Source organism: Centrocercus urophasianus, unplaced genomic scaffold (genome assembly GCF_019232065.1).
Source record: "Centrocercus urophasianus isolate 14NV4802_14NV808 unplaced genomic scaffold, USGS_Curo_1.0 seq_24, whole genome shotgun sequence".
Lineage (NCBI taxonomy): Eukaryota > Metazoa > Chordata > Aves > Galliformes > Phasianidae > Centrocercus > Centrocercus urophasianus.
Genome location: NW_024884800.1, coordinates 1,973,089 through 1,988,918, shown reverse-complemented (window position 1 = coordinate 1,988,918; position 15,830 = coordinate 1,973,089). Strand labels below are relative to the sequence as shown.

At 55.0% G+C, this 15,830-nt stretch overlaps 4 protein-coding genes across 6 annotated transcripts; 1 reads left to right on the top strand and 3 right to left on the bottom strand.

The window, feature by feature from the left end:
- Positions 1–557: 557 nt before the first annotated feature.
- Positions 558–3,842, bottom strand: LOC122163840 (aryl-hydrocarbon-interacting protein-like 1). Its single transcript, XM_042825363.1, has 7 exons — positions 3,747–3,842; positions 3,055–3,234; positions 2,763–2,951; positions 2,521–2,697; positions 2,287–2,428; positions 1,623–1,912; positions 558–1,166 (listed from the first exon to the last, which is right to left on the bottom strand). The coding sequence occupies exons 1-7, from the start codon at positions 3,840–3,842 to the stop codon at positions 558–560; spliced, it is 1,683 nt and encodes a 560-aa protein (XP_042681297.1).
- A 536-nt stretch (positions 3,843–4,378) lies between these two features.
- On the bottom strand, positions 4,379–10,343 carry TAF7L (TATA-box binding protein associated factor 7 like). 2 transcript variants are annotated; one of them, XM_042825256.1, is made up of 11 exons: positions 10,139–10,343; positions 8,769–8,847; positions 8,531–8,664; positions 8,136–8,262; positions 7,874–7,932; positions 6,769–6,841; positions 6,270–6,386; positions 5,904–6,092; positions 5,707–5,819; positions 4,922–4,981; positions 4,379–4,775 (listed from the first exon to the last, which is right to left on the bottom strand). In XM_042825256.1, the coding sequence occupies exons 1-11, from the start codon at positions 10,202–10,204 to the stop codon at positions 4,731–4,733; spliced, it is 1,062 nt and encodes a 353-aa protein (XP_042681190.1). In that variant the 5' UTR covers positions 10,205–10,343; the 3' UTR covers positions 4,379–4,730. The 2 variants fall into 2 exon arrangements, with proteins under 2 accessions (XP_042681190.1, XP_042681189.1); XM_042825255.1 differs by having other exon boundaries at positions 5,707–6,092.
- An 82-nt stretch (positions 10,344–10,425) lies between these two features.
- LOC122163772 (magnesium transporter NIPA2-like) lies at positions 10,426–14,526 on the top strand. 2 transcript variants are annotated; one of them, XM_042825257.1, is made up of 5 exons: positions 10,426–10,589; positions 10,671–10,727; positions 11,660–11,750; positions 11,904–12,064; positions 12,362–14,526. In XM_042825257.1, exons 1-5 carry the CDS (start codon positions 10,451–10,453, stop codon positions 12,985–12,987), a joined length of 1,074 nt encoding a protein of 357 aa, XP_042681191.1. In that variant the 5' UTR covers positions 10,426–10,450; the 3' UTR covers positions 12,988–14,526. The 2 variants fall into 2 exon arrangements, with proteins under 2 accessions (XP_042681191.1, XP_042681192.1); XM_042825258.1 differs by lacking the exon at positions 10,671–10,727.
- A 57-nt stretch (positions 14,527–14,583) lies between these two features.
- On the bottom strand, positions 14,584–15,756 carry TIMM8A (translocase of inner mitochondrial membrane 8A). Its single transcript, XM_042825259.1, has 2 exons — positions 15,612–15,756; positions 14,584–15,344 (listed from the first exon to the last, which is right to left on the bottom strand). The coding sequence occupies exons 1-2, from the start codon at positions 15,732–15,734 to the stop codon at positions 15,183–15,185; spliced, it is 285 nt and encodes a 94-aa protein (XP_042681193.1). The 5' UTR covers positions 15,735–15,756; the 3' UTR covers positions 14,584–15,182.
- Between the last annotated feature and the right edge of the window lie 74 nt (positions 15,757–15,830).

Here is a 15,830-nt window from a genome sequence, read left to right as displayed (position 1 = left end):
TGGTTTTCTATCCCATGTCCAGTGTCCATAGTGAAGTCCCAGCTGCGGGCCAACCCAGGGCTCTGAGACCTCCATCCCAACACACAGCCTTGACCAATGGTGGAAGGCTGATGCGTATGGGTTGATGGTGCCAGGTTGTGGCAGGGGAGTGTTGGGGCAGCTCTCACATCAGAGCTGCAGCCCTGAAAGGAGTTTAAAGTACCTTCCCTCCCACCCCTGTGCTGCAGGCTTCAGTGCATGGCAGGAGCTGGGGGCTGTGATCAGGGACGCCAGGAATGTCCAGGAACAGATCCAGCACACGGTGCCAGGGAAGAGACTTTATTTCTCAGCCAACAGAGCTCAGCAGGACCTGGCTGGAGGCTGAGTGGTGATCTGGGGCAGGGGAGGCAGCAGGAGCTGCCAGGCCCAGTGGAAGAACAGCATTGTTTCTGTGTCACTGCAATGTCCCCAGTCTGTGGGAAATGGGATCCTGGCAGCACTGCAGTCCCTCTGCCCCTGCTTTGCCTCCCATGGGCAGCCTTGCACCCTGTCCCCCATTCAGCAGCAGCCATCCCCACTCAGGCCTGCCTGTGCCCCATTGCAGGGGCCTCAGGCTCTTTGCTCTCCCTGCACTGTTCTAGAGGTGCCCCCAGTCCTGAGGTTGCACCACCCCTTTCCTCAACTGGTGTGAGGTGGGGGGGCGTTTCTGTTCCCCCATCCAGCTCCTCATCTGCACCCAATGGCCCAGCCTGAAGCACTGCCCCATTGGTTATGTTGGTGGAGGGGAGGTTGTCTGCTTGCTGTCCCCCACAGCTGCCCTTCCCCAGCTCCCCCTGGAATGTCCCCTGGTCCAGATATGCAGGTGCCTGCTCTGCAGCTCTGCCTGACTCCTCCCCAGCCACGCTCTTTGCTCCAGTTCTGTTAGCCCCACCAGCTTCCTTCCCCAGCATGAGCTCTCCTTTGTCTGATTCCTCACATTGCCCTTCAGCCAGCTTTTCCATCTCTGCTGCTGAGTTCTCCTCTTCTACTTTCTCCTTCTCTTCTTCCTTCTCCACTGTCTCTTCCACCGTCTCTTTCTTCCCTTCTTGTTTCTCCACCACTGCCTCCACTTCTTCTACCCCATCCTCCTCCTCCACATTCCCCACCTCTTCTTCCCCCTCTACTGCCTCCTTCCTTTCCTCCTTCTCCTCCTGCACCTTCCCCATCTCTTCTTCCCCCTTCTCTCTCTCCTTCCTTTCCTCCTTCTCCTCCCCCGTGTCTTCTTCCCTCTCCACTGTCTCCTCCCTCTCCTCCTCCTCTTCCACTGCCTCTTTCTTCCCTTTTTGTTCCTCCTCCATTGTCTTCTCCTTTTCCTCCTCCTCTGCCTCTTTAACCACTTCTTCTTCCTTCTCCACTATCTCTTTTCCCTCCTCCTCCACCATTACTTTTCCTTCCTCCTCCTCTACTACCTCCTCCTCCTCCCATCCCTCCACCCCTCTCTCTTCCCCACAGCTCTCCAGCTCTGCCTTACAGACACCCAGCTTTACTTCCCCACCCTGTCCCACCCCATTTCCCACCACTTCAGCCTCCCCTCGGGCTGTTCCTCTTCCCCATGCTTCCTTTCCACATCCATCCCCAGCCATTCCTCGTTCTCCTTCACCAACCCCGTCTTCTCCCATTCCCACGCCCTGCTCCCCTCCTCCAACCTCCTCCTGCTGCTTCCCACCCATGCCAGCCCTCCCCCCCCGGGGCTGCTGGAAGAGCCCCTGATAACGTTTCCGATCCTCCACGTGCTTCTTCCTCATCCTCTCCCCCAGCAGCTTCAGCTCCTTCTTGACGGCGGCCGCCATGGCGGGGTCGAGGTGGGCCACGCGTAGGAAATCCTCCCGCGCCTCTCGCTCGTTCCACACAGCCGCGTGCGCCTTCGCCCGCTTGAAATAGGCCTTGGCATTGTCTGTGGGATGGGGCCAGTGGGGTCATTGGAGCCCCCAGGAACCCAGGTACCAACACGGGTGTGGGGAGGTGGTGTGGATGCTCCTGTGGGTAAGGGTACCTCGGGGAGCTGGGGACCAGGAGGAAGGAGAAACTGGTCATGGGGGTACCTCTGTGGGTAAGGGACATAAGGAACGTTTGGAGAGCACTGTGGTGGGCTGGGGGATCAGGGGACGTGGGTGCAGGTGTCATTGTGGATGAGGGAACCTGGCTGAAATGGGACACCATGGGATCCAGAGGACAGGGGCACTGCTGTGGGCACCAGGCATATGTGAGCTGTAGGGCAAGTCCCAGGGGCCACGAGCACACTGTGGGGTACTCAGGGCATAGGGGTACCGTTGTGTTTCTGGAGCAGCTCCGTGGTGTGCTCCAGCACCTCGTAGTACTCTCCCAGCTCCAGTTGACACTGGCAGTAGTTGAGCACCAGCGGTGTGACCAGGCTCTCCAGCTTCAGCCAGCCTTCCTCCCATGGCTTCTCCTACCCAATGGGGCATCATGGAGGTGCTCATCCCCTTATGGGGGACTAATTGCCCAAGGAAGGGCCAGCAGGGATGGCGGGAGGTGGCCCACCTTGGCCTGGAGGTTCCTCAGGCAGATGACAGCCTCCTGGTACTTCTCGGCTGCGCGCTGGAAGTCCTTTTGGAGGACGAGGCGGTTCCCCTCGCTGTGCAGCACAGGCACGGCCGCCAGCTTCTCCTCCTTGCTCATGGCCCAGGTGTCACGTTTGTAGGCTGAGGGCTCCTCCACCTGTGTGGGCAGTGGGCACTGAGCCCCTTCCCCGTCCGTTCCCCATCACCCTGCCCTCCCCTTACCCGGAACAGCTCCATGACGAAGATGAGGGGCTGAGGTGTCCGCTGCAGTTCATCCAGGTCATCGTAACCCGTGCTGTGGTAGTCAAACATGTTGCCCATGCCGCAGCGGTGCTTCTGCCCTTCCAGGGGGTCCCGGCCCTCCGCGATCCTCCGCATGCCCTTGGAGACCAGGGCGTACATCCCTGTGTGCTGCAAAGGGATGGAGGCCAAGGCAATGCCACACGTCTTCGGGCTGCACAGCCCATTGCGGGATGCAGATGGCACTCATTGTACCCCTGGACCCCTCACTCACGATGGCATCGCACCAGAACTCCGCAACCTCCCCCGTCCTCATGGAGCAGAGCAGTGTCTCCCAGATCTCAATCTTGAACATCTTGCCCACGATGATCTCCATGGGCATGCCGGCCTCCCGGCTGTCATCGATCACCGTCCGCTCAAAGTTGTCCTTCAGTGTCTGGAAGTGGAAAGTGATCTGCCCCCCAAAAAAAGCGTGGTGGTGACAGAGTGGCCTCGTGCTTGGCCTTGGGGCAGGTCTATGGGATAGGAACCCCCCCGCCATGGGGCCAAGACATGAGGACAAGCCTGCTGCTGGTGCGATGCAGGTTGAACTGGCAGCTCTCCATCTACAGCGAGGAGACTGTGCCTCCTACCCTCAACTCAGACAGAAAGCAGCTGGTGGAGCATCGTAATGCTCATCAGTGCCAGATCTGGCTGCTTCCCTTGGCTACCCCTTTTTAAGTCAGCTCCAGGACCTCATGGCACCCACACAGATCTGTCCATTTGATATGGCCTGAGGCTTTTAGAAACCCTATTGGCCCCTCCACTCCCATTTGATGTGTCAAGGGAAAGGAGAAGGATTTCCAGCACCCCATCATGGCTGCTGAGCCCCACCATTCCTGGCAGAGTGGCGATGGGCAAGGAGGGAGGTGTCAGAGCTGCTCCCTTCTCTCTTGGGGCTCTGGGATAACAACCAACACGATTTACCTTGCTCCCATCCTGGAACTTCGGCAGCTCCCCTCGGCCTCCGTGCAGGATCTTCTTTCTGACCCCTTCCACATTCAGCAGGTACGTTTCCTCCATGGCTGCCCCCAGGACAGGTCCCACACATGCACACACCTGTGTGCGCCCAGGGCCTCCCCAGGCTCAGCGTTCTCCTCGAGGCAGCTCCCTTTCCAGGCTACAGGCATGTCATCTCCCAGAGCTGCCACCAGCCTCCTGCTTTCTGTGCTGGCTGCACCCACACTACGGCAGCCCTTTCCCCTTCCTCAGCACGCAGGATAACACTGCCCCAACGTGATGCACTCTGTTGTGTTCTGCCAGCTGCCAAATGGAACTGCCTTTCTAATCCTCTTCCCACCCTGCCAGGTTAATCTGGGATTTGCCTGCCTATTCTGTGAGGAATTAAAGAAACTCCCTAATCAGGAGAACCTCCTTCCTTACGCAGCCTGAGAGTGTGCGGGGTCCCCTTTGCACACAGTTTCCCTTTGACCCAGCTGTGCACAGAGCGTTCTGGTGGAAGGAACCCAGCAGTGCCAGGGGAAGCACGAGCCAGGTGGCAAGCTAACAAGAGGCAGTGCTAGCCTGTCCCCTGGGGAATACAGAGGAACAGAACCGGGTTGGAGATGGTCCTTTATTGAGTCTGGTTTGCAGACAAGCATTTCCCAAATTCAGTGACAAGTTCCCATCACATTCAAGACTCAACAAAGTGCACAGAGCTGCACCACACTGACCCAGGTAGAACCAAATCCCTTCTGAATATTTACAGCAACTCCCAAGCATTTGGCTGCTCTCACAAGCCTAATTCTACAGCCAAGCTCAGCACAAGGCACGTAGGAGCAGCACTGGACACAGAACCTCTTGCACTGCCCTAAACCGCAGCAGTGACTGCAGCAAGACTTCAGCATGGGATTGAGCACTTCCAGCTCTGCTTGCTTCCACGTGCCCTGCTGCTCTGGTCAGGTCCATGCCTCACTTCTCCATGAGGGACTCCAGCTGCTCCTGCAGAGATGTCATCTGGGAAGAAGGAGAAAGGTGTCACAGAAACAAAGGGCTGGGCCTCCTTGCGCTGCAGAGTGGCTGCAGACCTTCCACCTGCAGTAGCGGCTGCTTTGCCTGCACACTGCAGGGAAGCATGCCCTCCACTGGGGGAGCTCCCTCACCTGCTGCTTCTCTCGCTCTTCCTGCTGTTTGAACTCATCCAGCACAGCTTGGAGACGGGTCTACGGAGACAAAAACACCGGACCACAATTCTCAAAACACTCTGTGAACGGCTGCTGGTACGTCAAACAGTGCAGTGATTCCCAAACCCTCATCTCCTGCAGTTTCACAGATTGCTTTGCCTCCATGGGAAGATGCAGGAATGTATGGTCACAGCACAATTATTTTTAACCCAGCATGCAAATGCCCCTGGCTTCCATGGTTTTTTCAGGACACCTCTCACAGAATCACAGAATCACAGAATCACCCGGGTTGGAAGGGACCTCAAGGATCATGTAGTTCCAACCCCCCTGCCTAGCAGGGCCACCAAACACACGCATTCAGATCAGGTTGCCCAGGACCCCGTCCAACCTGGCCTTAAACACATCCAAGGACGGGGCATCCACAACCTCCCTGGGCAGCCCGTTCCAGGGCCTAACCACTCTCCTTGTATAGAACTTCCCCCTAACATCCAACCTAAATCTTCCCTCCTTCAACTTGGATCCATTTCCCCTAGTCCTGCTGTTGTCAGCCCTTTTGAAGAGTTTACAATGCCATATGATCCAGATGCCACTTTATTTAACCTGGCACCATCTCAGCCAAAGGATGGATGGCCAATGATGCTCAGAATCCCAGAGAAGAAGAATATTATGTCATCCAGGCACTGGGGACCAATATACGTGAAGCTGACCTCTCGAATCAGTCTATTCAACACGTGACTTAGAAGAGACCCCGGGAGACCTCTCACCTTGAGGGCTAGGTTCTCTACTTTCATGATGAGATCTTCCTGGCGCTTCCTCCTGTCCTGGGTCTCCTGGAGTTTACTCTTCAGGTTGTCAATCTGTTTCTGGATGCCCATGACTGGAAAAGAGTGAGCAGAGACCTGCAGCACAGGCTGAGCTGCCCGGCACCCCAATGATTCTGCAGCATTGCCACCCAACTCACCTATCTGGTTGGACCCTTCATTCTCCTGCTGCTGCCCATCGGATTCATTTGGTTTGTCCTGCAGCTGCCTTTCCAAGTCCTCCTCGGTGTCCATGATGTTCAGGTCTTCATCATCGTGATGATCCCGCTCATCTTCATCTTCACTGCTGCTGCTGATGTCGTTGAATATCTCCCGCAGTTCGTCGTGTTCTAAAGAGTGAAGAATGGAAGAGGAAGAACGGAGCTGACAAACAGCCCAGCACCCTGTGCCTGTCATGGGCACCGTCAATATATGGTGTCCATCTCAGCACTGCCCTCCCTCCTTTGGACACTTCCACCCCCATTGGGTTTTACCTCATAAAGACACAGCGGCCCTCCCCACTGTACCTGAGGAGCCGTGGCCTTGTTTATGTCCTGACATCCCTGGGGAAGAAATGTCCAGGCTCGTGAGCGAACCATGGTTGTCCACTTCTTTTGTTTCATCTTCAGCAATGACTTCCCAGCCTGACAGTTGGAGTGGATGAGCCAAGGAAAAAATGAATGGGAAAGGTGCAGAAAGCCAAAAACTGCAGCTCATCGCCCACTGCAACAGGCACGGCCTCGCAGTTATGAATACCAACACTGAGCCACCCCAGCCCACCTTTTTGAAGACCTGCCCTCTACTGTTACTTAAGTTCCTGCTCAGTGCAAGGAAGGTCACCAGGAAGATACAATAAGCTTCGAAAAAGGCAAAAATAAAGTTCACTTCAGTGTCATACTGATCTTACCTCCTAACCTCTGACACCCACAGACAAAGCTGAACTCAGCTCTCTTCACAACCCCCAGATCATTCATACAGCCTCACCCCCCCCCCTCACCCAAGCTTCTTTTCCTCCTGAAAGGATACGGACACTGACAGCTTCAGCATCGGTGCTCAGGAGACGCTTCACCTCCTTCTCCACATCAGGAGATTCAATGTACTGCATCAGAGAGGGGAAAGAACAGGCAATCCATCAAACAGCTGGTGCAGGGAGCTGTGTGCTGCCCAGCTCCTATCCCCAACCTCCGGACACAGCTCAAGCCTCTCTTCTCTTATTCCTTCCACCTGACCTTCGCTCACGCTCCACCCGAAAAGTGATTTATGCACCTCCAGAACAGTGATCCATATTTTTCAGTGCACATCTCCCTGCTGGGTTGTATGCTCTCACTCTTCTACTACTCTGATGCACCCATCAACAGAACTCCCGAAATAAGGCTTCCTATGTGCATACTGAAAGTGCTCAAAGTGCCATTCACTGATGGATGGTCACCTCAAGCTTCCCATCTCTCTCAAAAGGAGGTTTCATTTGTCACTTTTAAATCAGCCGTGTATCTTAAGGTAGTGACAGCCAATCTCTCTCGAGGGCAATACGACTGCCTGAAATAATTTGTTTCCCAAATGTCATGCAAAATATCACTCCGCTGTGTTCTCAGAAACTGCAAAGGAGAGAGCAGCTCTTCCCAGCCTCACGGTGCTGCATCTCCCCAACACTTTTCCTGGCTTATGCGTTTGTACTGAGACAGTCTCTGAGCTCCATCTGTTGTCACTCCCCCAGCTGAAATAACAGCTATTCTATTTGTAGTGCCTGCTTGCTGGGGAAGCAAACGAGCCATGCATAGAGAGATTTCAGCTGGGAAAGCAGGAATGAGTGAAGTCTTACTTCCATGCAACCCTTTCTTCTCTGAGAGCAGGAAGAGATGCACTGTGACAAAGCAGCCACAAGAACAGAGTCCAGCAGTTCTCAGCACAGAGTATTTTCCCACTTCAGGGGCATTTTGGAAACACAGGAGAAACATCCAAGGAAGGCTTTAAGTACACTTGCCTGCTTTCTCCCTCATCTCTGGCAAGGAAACATGTGAAGCAATGCTAAGACACTCTTTAGGACGGACAGATAGTTACAGCTCCAGTGTCTCTGCCTTCTGATTCTTTGGTTATTTCACCTGCACCAGTCAGCACGAGAGAAACAACTCACCTTCTTCTTAGCTGTCTTCCGAAATCGTCTCTTCCGTACATTTTTCAGGGGAAGAGTAACTGCAACAGAGCAGATTGCATGTGTCAGGCAGATGGCCTAAGGAGAGAGCTGGGTCTGGCAAACCTGATCTGCTAAGAGGGAGATGTTCCCTTCAGGAACCCAGACAGCACTAAAAGCAGAGCAGCAGCACAGCCAGCACCCAGCAGAGCTGTGGGGATGTTGGGGCTGTGGGATGGAGAGCGCTGGCAGAGCCTCTACTCACTGCCATGGTTCCAGATGAATTTCTTCTCTCGGTCCTTGTCCTTTTTTTTGTTTGCCTTGGGGTCAGTACTCACAGTCTGCTCTTCCAAAGGAGGGTAGAGATCGCCATCCACGGTGCAAACAAGCATCTGAAACCCCCATATAAACACAAAGGTTGCATATTGCAATGCAAGGACAAAAGGACGTAGAAGCTTTGCTGGAACATGAACAGGGGCTGCCAGAGGGATTCACAGGCACAATCGAAATCCAAACATCAAGGCTGTTTCTGAACTACCAATATGACAATACAGAAACTGGCCATGTTATACAGGGCATCAACCTATCCGAGTGTACACAGGTTTACTCAGAGAGAGGAGCAAGCAAGGAGCTGCTGAGGCAGGCAAGAACAACCCATACCTGGCAAATATCTGCTGTCTTATAGAAGGTTTTCTTATCGATGGTTTTTAAGCTCTCAATGATGCAGGGCAGGTCCACCAGCTTGGCTGCCAGCGGCACTCGATCCACACGAACGATCCCATGGCGCCCATCAGCTGTGGAAAGCCACAGGACAGCTTAGTTGGGAAGGTTGGAGAGGAGGAAAAACATTGTCCCAGAAGCAGCAGTGAGGCACTGGCACAGGCTGCCTCTCACTCACCGTGCAGCTCAATGGTGAGTCTGTCTTTCAGGTTGACGCTCCCGGACTGAACTGCTCTCCTCACAGTGGAGGCATATTCCTGAAATGATTGGGCAGGGTTATGCTGGGACTTGGGGGGTTGCTGCCCTTAAAGCCACTGAAGGATTGTGTCCAGTCTAGGTTAGACATTAGGAGGAAGTTTTTCCACACAGGGTGGTGAGGCACTGGCACAGGTTGCCCAAGGAGGCTGTGGATGCCCCATCCCTGCAGGCATTCAAGGCCAGGCTGGATGTGGCTCTGGGCAGCCTGGGCTGCTGGTTGGTGACCTGCACACAGCAGGGGGTTGGAACCAGATGACCATTGTGGTCCTTTCCAACCCAGGCTATTCTGTGAGTCTATGATACCCAGTTTTAAACAACACTGTCAACCCAAGGCAGAAAAACAATTCTAAAAGCCAGCCTACAATCTGCAGGGAAAGCTGTACCCTCCTCCAAGAATCATGCATTAATCTCACAGGCGCACTACTCCTTGTGTGCCTCTTCCCCTCAAGAAAAATGAAGCTGGAACAGCACTGCGAGGCCCTGACAGTGAAATCCTGCACAGCAGCTGGGGGTACAGCTGCTCTTAGCATCCTCATGTGGTCTCATCATCCACAGCCTCACATTAAGCACATGCAAAATAGCGTTAAGCGTGCTGACAGCAATAACCACTAACGACTTATCATTTGGTAATCATAGGATGGCTTGCATTGGAAGGGACCTCAAAGCCCACCCAGTTGCAACCCACTGCCATGGGCTGGCTGCCCCCCAGCAGCTCAAGGCACCCAGGGCACCTCTAGGAATGGGGGCACCCACAGCTCCATGCAGCAATGCAGGGCCTCACCACCCTCTGAGCAAAGGATTTCCTCCAGACATCCAACCAAAATCTCCCCTCTTTTAGTTTTAAACCATTCCCCTTTGTCCTATCACTATGCGGAGTCAATTCTCTTCCTGTTTGTGAGCTCCCCCAACTGCAGGGAGGTCTCCCCAGAGCTCCTTCCTCCCCAGGCCGAGCACCCCCAGCTCTCAGCCTGTCCTACAGCAGAGCTGCTCCAACCTGTGAGCACCTCGCTCCCATCTCCGGACCCTTCCTGCTCTGGGAGCCCCGGGTCCGCTCACAGCACTCCATACAGCGCTTTACAAGGGCAGAGCAGAGGGTAACAACCCTCCCCTTCGTCTGCCAGCCCTCTTTAGGACGCAGCCCAGCACGCAATCGGCAGGCACACACTGCTGCCTCGCAGGGCTCTCCTCCAGCCCCGTTATCCCCTCTTTCACCCCGTTCAGCCCCACGGAGCCCCGCGCTCCGCTCTGCAGCAGTAGGGCTGTTGGGACGGAGCGGACAGCGGCGCTCACCGGCGGCAGCCGCAGCACGAATTGGCTCTCCAGCTCATGCGGAGCGTCGTCCTTGCTCTTACTCATCCTTTTTGCCTCTCGCCTTAAAGGAAACAACAAGATCGAGCCGAGAACTCCACGGCTGGAAGCGGATCCATAAAAGCGCCGGGCCCGGCCTGGCTCCCGACGCAACGCTCAGCTCCGGCCGCCGCTCCGCGCAACGCCGGGCGGGCCGATGCCGGGGCGGAGCGCCGTGTGCCGTCCGGGCTGCTCGCAGCCCCGCACCGCCCGTTCCGTGCTGGGGGAAAGCCATCGCGGCGGACCGGAGGCGCCATGGGGCCGGCGGGAGGGCGGCACGGCTTTTACGTGGGGCTCGGGTTGGCTTTGGCTTCCAGCGTCTTCATCGGGGGCAGCTTTATCCTGAAGAAGAAGGGGCTGCTCCGCCTGTGCGCCCGCGGTCGTCCCAGGGCAGGTACGGCCCGAGCCGACCCCGAGCGGGGGTCCGCCTGCGGCTGAGCGGCGCCTTCATTGCCGCGTCCGTTTCTCCCCGCAGGGCACGGAGGGCACGCGTACCTGCGGGAGTGGCTGTGGTGGGCAGGGCTGCTGTGCAGTGAGTACCGAGAGCTCGGGAAAGGCTGAGCAGCAGGATTGAACCCAGCGCCGACGGGGGGAGGAGGGACGCCGGGAGGGGGGCTGTGCCTCTGCTCTGCCCTCCTGAGGTCCCGCGTTGCATCCAGAACGCAGGAGGGGTCAGGAGGAACCCACGAGGATGTTCGAGGGTTGGAGCAGCTCTGCTGCGGGGAAGGGCTGGGAGCTGGGAGTGCTCGGCCTGTGCTCCGAGGGGATTTCCCTGCAGCCTTCGTGCACCGTGCTGCCCGGAGCCGGGCTGCGCATCCCTCTGGTGCCCGGCTGGCTGAGTGCTGGGCAGCCCTGCCTGCAGCAGGGGATGGGAACTGGCTGACCTTTGAGGTCCCTTTCAACCCAGCCATCCTAGGATTGCTGAACTGTTTGATTTTTATCTCCTGAACGTGTGGGGATGTTGATCTAATTATAACTCTAAATTATTTTGAAGCCCTGCTAAATAGGAACTGAGGAACTGGTCTGACTGGGTTGAGTCAGTGCTCCTGACCCTGCCCAAACCCTGCAGTCAGGTGATGCTCATCAGCACGGCAGCTAACACTGATCCAGCAGCTCGGCTGCATGCTTGTCAAACGTGACACTTGATTTACCCTGCAAAAAGCCCTAAGAACCTTTCCAGCAGAGATTAACTTAGAAAAAGTAATGAGCCAAAGCTCCTTTTGAGCTTTGAGGACATGTAAAGGTGTTTCTCTTGTTATTGCTTAGCTGGATGGCCACGTGTGGCTGGGGATAACCACACGTCACCAGGAGCCTCCTTTGTCCTAGAGGGAAAAGCTTCGGCTTGTTCTGGCTGGCACTGTCCTCTCCTGGTTGCACATGGGAAATCTTCTGCCTGCACATCCATTTGTATTACACTGAACTGCTCTTTACTCTGATGTTCACCTGACAGAGTTTCTCTTGCAGTGGGAATTGGAGAAGCAGCAAATTTTGCTGCCTATGCCTTTGCCCCTGCAACGCTGGTAACTCCGCTGGGTGCTCTGAGTGTCCTCGTTAGGTAAGCAGCCTCAGAACCATCCTTACCTCACCTACCACCCTAAATGGTGAAAGCTGCTCTGCTTTCCTCTGTCTCTTCCCTCAGATATTCCATTCCTAACTGCTAGGCCTTTCTTGTTTTGTTTGTTGTTGTTGTTTTGATTTGATTTTCCAGTGCGGTTCTGTCTTCCACCTTCCTGAATGAGCAGCTGAATGTTCATGGCAAGATTGGCTGTGTCCTAAGCATCCTGGGCTCCACAGTGATGGTAATCCACGCTCCTCAGGAAGAAGAGGTTTCCAGCCTGGAGTCGATGGCAGAGAAGCTGAAAGATCCAGGTAGCTAAATGGAAGGCATCATGTCAATTTCAGACTTGGAAATAACAGTACTGGGGAGGGAACAGCTTGACTAGACCGATGGGGACTCTCTTTCCCACCACACCCTGCAGCATTTAGCTTTCTGCTGCCCTCCTGCATGGTGCTCCTGTAGGGCTGTGCCCCCCCCTTCTTGGTCAGCATGCCCCCAGCAGCTAGTAATGCCCTAGGTTCTGGATGTGCCACTGCCCTGCTTGCTGTTCTGTCACTGGGACTACTGTTCTCCATTCTGATAGAGCCTTTAATTATTCTTTCTCCAAGGATTCATTGTGTTTGCTGTGTGCGTCCTGGTGAGCTCCCTCCTGCTCATCTTTGTGGCTGGACCCCGTTACGGACGGAGCAACGTCTTGGTTTATGTTTTGGTCTGCTCTGCCATCGGCTCACTTTCTGTATCGTGTGTCAAAGGCTTGGGGATTGCCCTGAAAGAACTGTTTGCTGGGAAGCCAATCCTGAAAGAACCGCTGGGCTGGGTGCTTCTGGTGTGCCTGGTGATCTGCATCAGCGTGCAGATCAACTACCTGAACAAAGCCCTGGATATCTTCAACACATCCGTGGTCACTCCCATTTACTATGTGCTGTTCACCACCTCAGTCATGACATGTTCTGCCATCCTCTTCAAGGAGTGGCAACACATGGTGCTAGACAACATCATTGGCACCATCAGCGGCTTCCTCACCATCGTGTCCGGCATCTTCCTCCTTCACGCCTTCAGGGACGTGCCCTTCAGCCCAGACCTCCTGCCCCTCTTCCTGCAGCAAGGCAGGGCAGACCTGCGCACGGCATGGAGGGGCATGGACAGACATCAGTCGTGTCAGCACCAGCCTCTTCTGCCCTCCGAGGACAAAAGCTCTCAGAGCACAGAAGAGGAGGAAGGTGAAAGTGTATGAGGGAGCTTCTGAAGTGCTGTCAGCTCCAGCCAGCGAGCAGCTCCACAAGGTGCAAGGTTGAACGTGCTGCATTGGATGCTGCTAGGTACTTTGGTGTGTGCAGAGCTAGCAGTTGCTTTCTGCCTGCCTTGGGTGTGTGATCAGTGTGACCTCACACTGTCTGGGAGCTGGCAGGGGCTGCATCCTTCCTGTAACATCCTTCATTGTTACAGACACGAGTGCTGAGAACTTCCCTGCTGCCAGGACCCAGTGCCTCTCCAGCTTTCGTGAGGGATTGATCTGCCCTTGCCAGGATCTGCTTGGTTGCACAGAGGCCTGCAGCACTAACACGGTGCTAATAACCCTTACTGAAGACAAAGGCTGGGGAAGCCTCTGAGCATTTTTTTTTAAGAATACTTAGATTATTTTGTCCCTGTTAATCTTCTAATGTGGTGCTGATATGATGTGGATAGAAGACAAGTGCCTGCCCTTAAGGATGACATACCCAGAGTGGTACTTCAAAAATTCTTCTGTAAACTGCTGGTTCGGCTCACTGTTAGAATTTATTTACAGGTTCACATCCAAGATAAGAATACAGCCAAGACTGGAGAACTTCAGTGGTGCTGCCCTGTGATGTTCTGGCTCTTACAGAGGGGATCATGCAGCATCTGTTGTGCAGGCTGATGATGCACCTGCATACAGCATTAAAGCCAGCAGTGTTCAGTTACCAGGAAGCTGGAGATGCGTTTGTACCAGGAGCTGGGCCAGCACAGAGGGGCATGAAGGACTGCAGGGGTAGGAGGAATGATGCGGGTGCCTGAGAGAAACTCAGGGCAGAGATGGAAGGGAGAATGGTTCACAGTGGGGACAGGAGGGACCTAACAGTCTTTAGCTATTGAGGTAAGCTTTGGAAAGATGGGCAGATAGCTGTATCCTTGCAGGTTAGTATATGCATAGCTCTATTTAACTCATTCTGAATCACTCCTAGGAAGGCTGCTGGCTACAAGACACCCGTTAGATGCTGCACACACCCCATCCAGCCACCCATGGCAAACTGTCATGCACAGAACCACTTTGTGAGGTTTCTCTGTGAGAGCTCCAAGCCACATGTTAGTTACGTGGGTCACTCTGTGTTTCCCACAGCCAGGCTGTCTGCAAACAGCGCTGAAACACTGCGTTTCAGAAGGTGAGTTAATAGGTGCTGGTTGTTTTTCCAGTTAGAAGCTCTGTGTAATTTCCTAGGGGCAAAAGTCCAGAAGACACAGCCGCAGGCTGCCCTCCAGTAATCCCCACAAATAAAGGTGCAGGTAGTTACAAAGCAGCTGCCTATATTTTTCGTGTGCTTGGGCTCTCTGTAAAAACTATACAAGGAAGCAAGTTCTGTTAACCCTTAAGGGAGGAAGGGGAAAGGCCACAAATGTGAGCTTTGATTCATAGGACCAAATATGTTGAGCAACAAATCAGAATTCACAGCAGGTTGCCTACCCAGAGCACAATTATTCCCCCTCTCTTCTAATTTTGCAAATAAATAAAATCACCGTGAAGGAGAAGGAATTACAAGAATGCCATATTTCCATTTTTCAGTGATCATCTACCTGAACAAAGGAGAATTTCGTGTTAAAAATTTCACCCACTTAATATTTATTACATTGACTGAGAGAAAGCAATGAATGGAGCAAGTCAGTATCGAGAGAGCCGTGCTGCAATTTGAAAGTTTGTCACTTGGCCACATGAATGACTTTGGGGAAGCCTTGAAATGTCTTCCAGCAGTGACACTGCCAGGGATGTTCACCATGCCCAGCAGCTCTCCTCGTTAGGGGTGCCTGTGCTGGTGCAGTCCTGCTGCTCTCCTTCTGCACAGCCATGGGGACTGCGCAGCGGGTTGGTTTTGTGCAATGGAGGTGTGTGCAGCACTGTTTTAAGGCAGCAGTGGCATGCTTAGTGCTGGGAGCAACCCCACCGCCACCACCTCATGCATGACACCTGCAGCCCCTATGTCCCAGTGTGAAGATGCTTCCTGTGATTGGGGATGGGCGCAGCACAACACCGCGCTGAAGAGCGGGTGGATCTGTTACGGGCTCTCATCTGGCTGGCTGCAGCTTTCACCAAACCGTCATTTAATTAAACCCTACGCCCTGGACCTCGGCTTGTCGGGGCAGCAGAGGGACGGGCGCAGGGTGCAGCAGGGCCGTCCCACCCCCCGTTTTTGGGGCCGCTCAGTCGGACAGGCTCTCCGAGAAGGCCGATTTGGATTTCTGCGTCTGTTCCAGCCGGTTCAGGATGAACTGACTGGTGTCGATGAAACGCTCCACGCAGTTCACGAAGCACGTCTCAGCCCGGCTGTCCAGCTTCGGCCCGGGCTTGTCCATGCACTTCTCCTGTGGAGCAGTGGCTGCTTTGGATCCGGGGGTGCAGCACTGCGCCCACTATTCCCCCCTTCAAACTCCCGCTCTTCCACCTCAGCCTCCCCTCCCCGGAACAGCCCCTGGAGCTCTCCTCGAATCCCAAACCCAGAGGTAGAGGGCTTTCGCCGTGCCCCCATCCCCCTCCTCCCCACAGGATGAAGCCCGGCCCACCCCACCCCACCGCCTCCTTAGGTTAACCGGAGCCGCTGCGCCCTCCCGCCCTCCCAGCTCTCGCCGTACCCAGCAGAGCTCGGTCATCTGGTGCACCAGCTGCTGGAACCGCTGTTTCTGAGTCTCCACCTCGATGAAGCGCTGGAGCTGCGGGTCGGCTCCCCCCAGCCCGCCGCCGGACGGCGCCTCCATGCCGCCGCCGCCACGACCTTCACGTGCCGCGCCGCACTGCGACCGCGCATGCGTACGCCCGCCCCCTTACTTCCGCCCGCCCTCCCCTTACTTCCG

What these genes read in the sequence shown, in the direction of transcription:
- LOC122163840 (XM_042825363.1), bottom strand. Translation starts at nt 3,842, where the DNA reads ATGGAGGAAACGTACCTGCTGAATGTGGAAGGGGTCAGAAAGAAGATC. An exon ending in AGTTCCAGGATGGGAGCAAG is followed by an intron (nt 3,235 to 3,746) that starts GTAAATCGTGTT and finishes TTTGGGGGGCAG; the next exon opens with ATCACTTTCCACTTCCAGAC. An exon ending in TCGTCATGGAGCTGTTCCGG is followed by an intron (nt 2,698 to 2,762) that starts GTAAGGGGAGGG and finishes CTGCCCACACAG; the next exon opens with GTGGAGGAGCCCTCAGCCTA.
- TAF7L (XM_042825255.1), bottom strand. Translation starts at nt 10,204, where the DNA reads ATGAGTAAGAGCAAGGACGACGCTCCGCATGAGCTGGAGAGCCAATTC. An exon ending in ATTCATCTGGAACCATGGCA is followed by an intron (nt 7,933 to 8,135) that starts GTGAGTAGAGGC and finishes GCTCTGTTGCAG; the next exon opens with TTACTCTTCCCCTGAAAAAT. An exon ending in TGCTGAAGCTGTCAGTGTCC is followed by an intron (nt 6,387 to 6,768) that starts GTATCCTTTCAG and finishes TCCAACTGTCAG; the next exon opens with GCTGGGAAGTCATTGCTGAA.
- LOC122163772 (XM_042825257.1), top strand. Translation starts at nt 10,451, where the DNA reads ATGGGGCCGGCGGGAGGGCGGCACGGCTTTTACGTGGGGCTCGGGTTG. An exon ending in GCTCTGAGTGTCCTCGTTAG is followed by an intron (nt 11,751 to 11,903) that starts GTAAGCAGCCTC and finishes TTGATTTTCCAG; the next exon opens with TGCGGTTCTGTCTTCCACCT. An exon ending in AGAGAAGCTGAAAGATCCAG is followed by an intron (nt 12,065 to 12,361) that starts GTAGCTAAATGG and finishes TCTTTCTCCAAG; the next exon opens with GATTCATTGTGTTTGCTGTG.
- TIMM8A (XM_042825259.1), bottom strand. Translation starts at nt 15,734, where the DNA reads ATGGAGGCGCCGTCCGGCGGCGGGCTGGGGGGAGCCGACCCGCAGCTC. An exon ending in AGATGACCGAGCTCTGCTGG is followed by an intron (nt 15,345 to 15,611) that starts GTACGGCGAGAG and finishes ACTGCTCCACAG; the next exon opens with GAGAAGTGCATGGACAAGCC.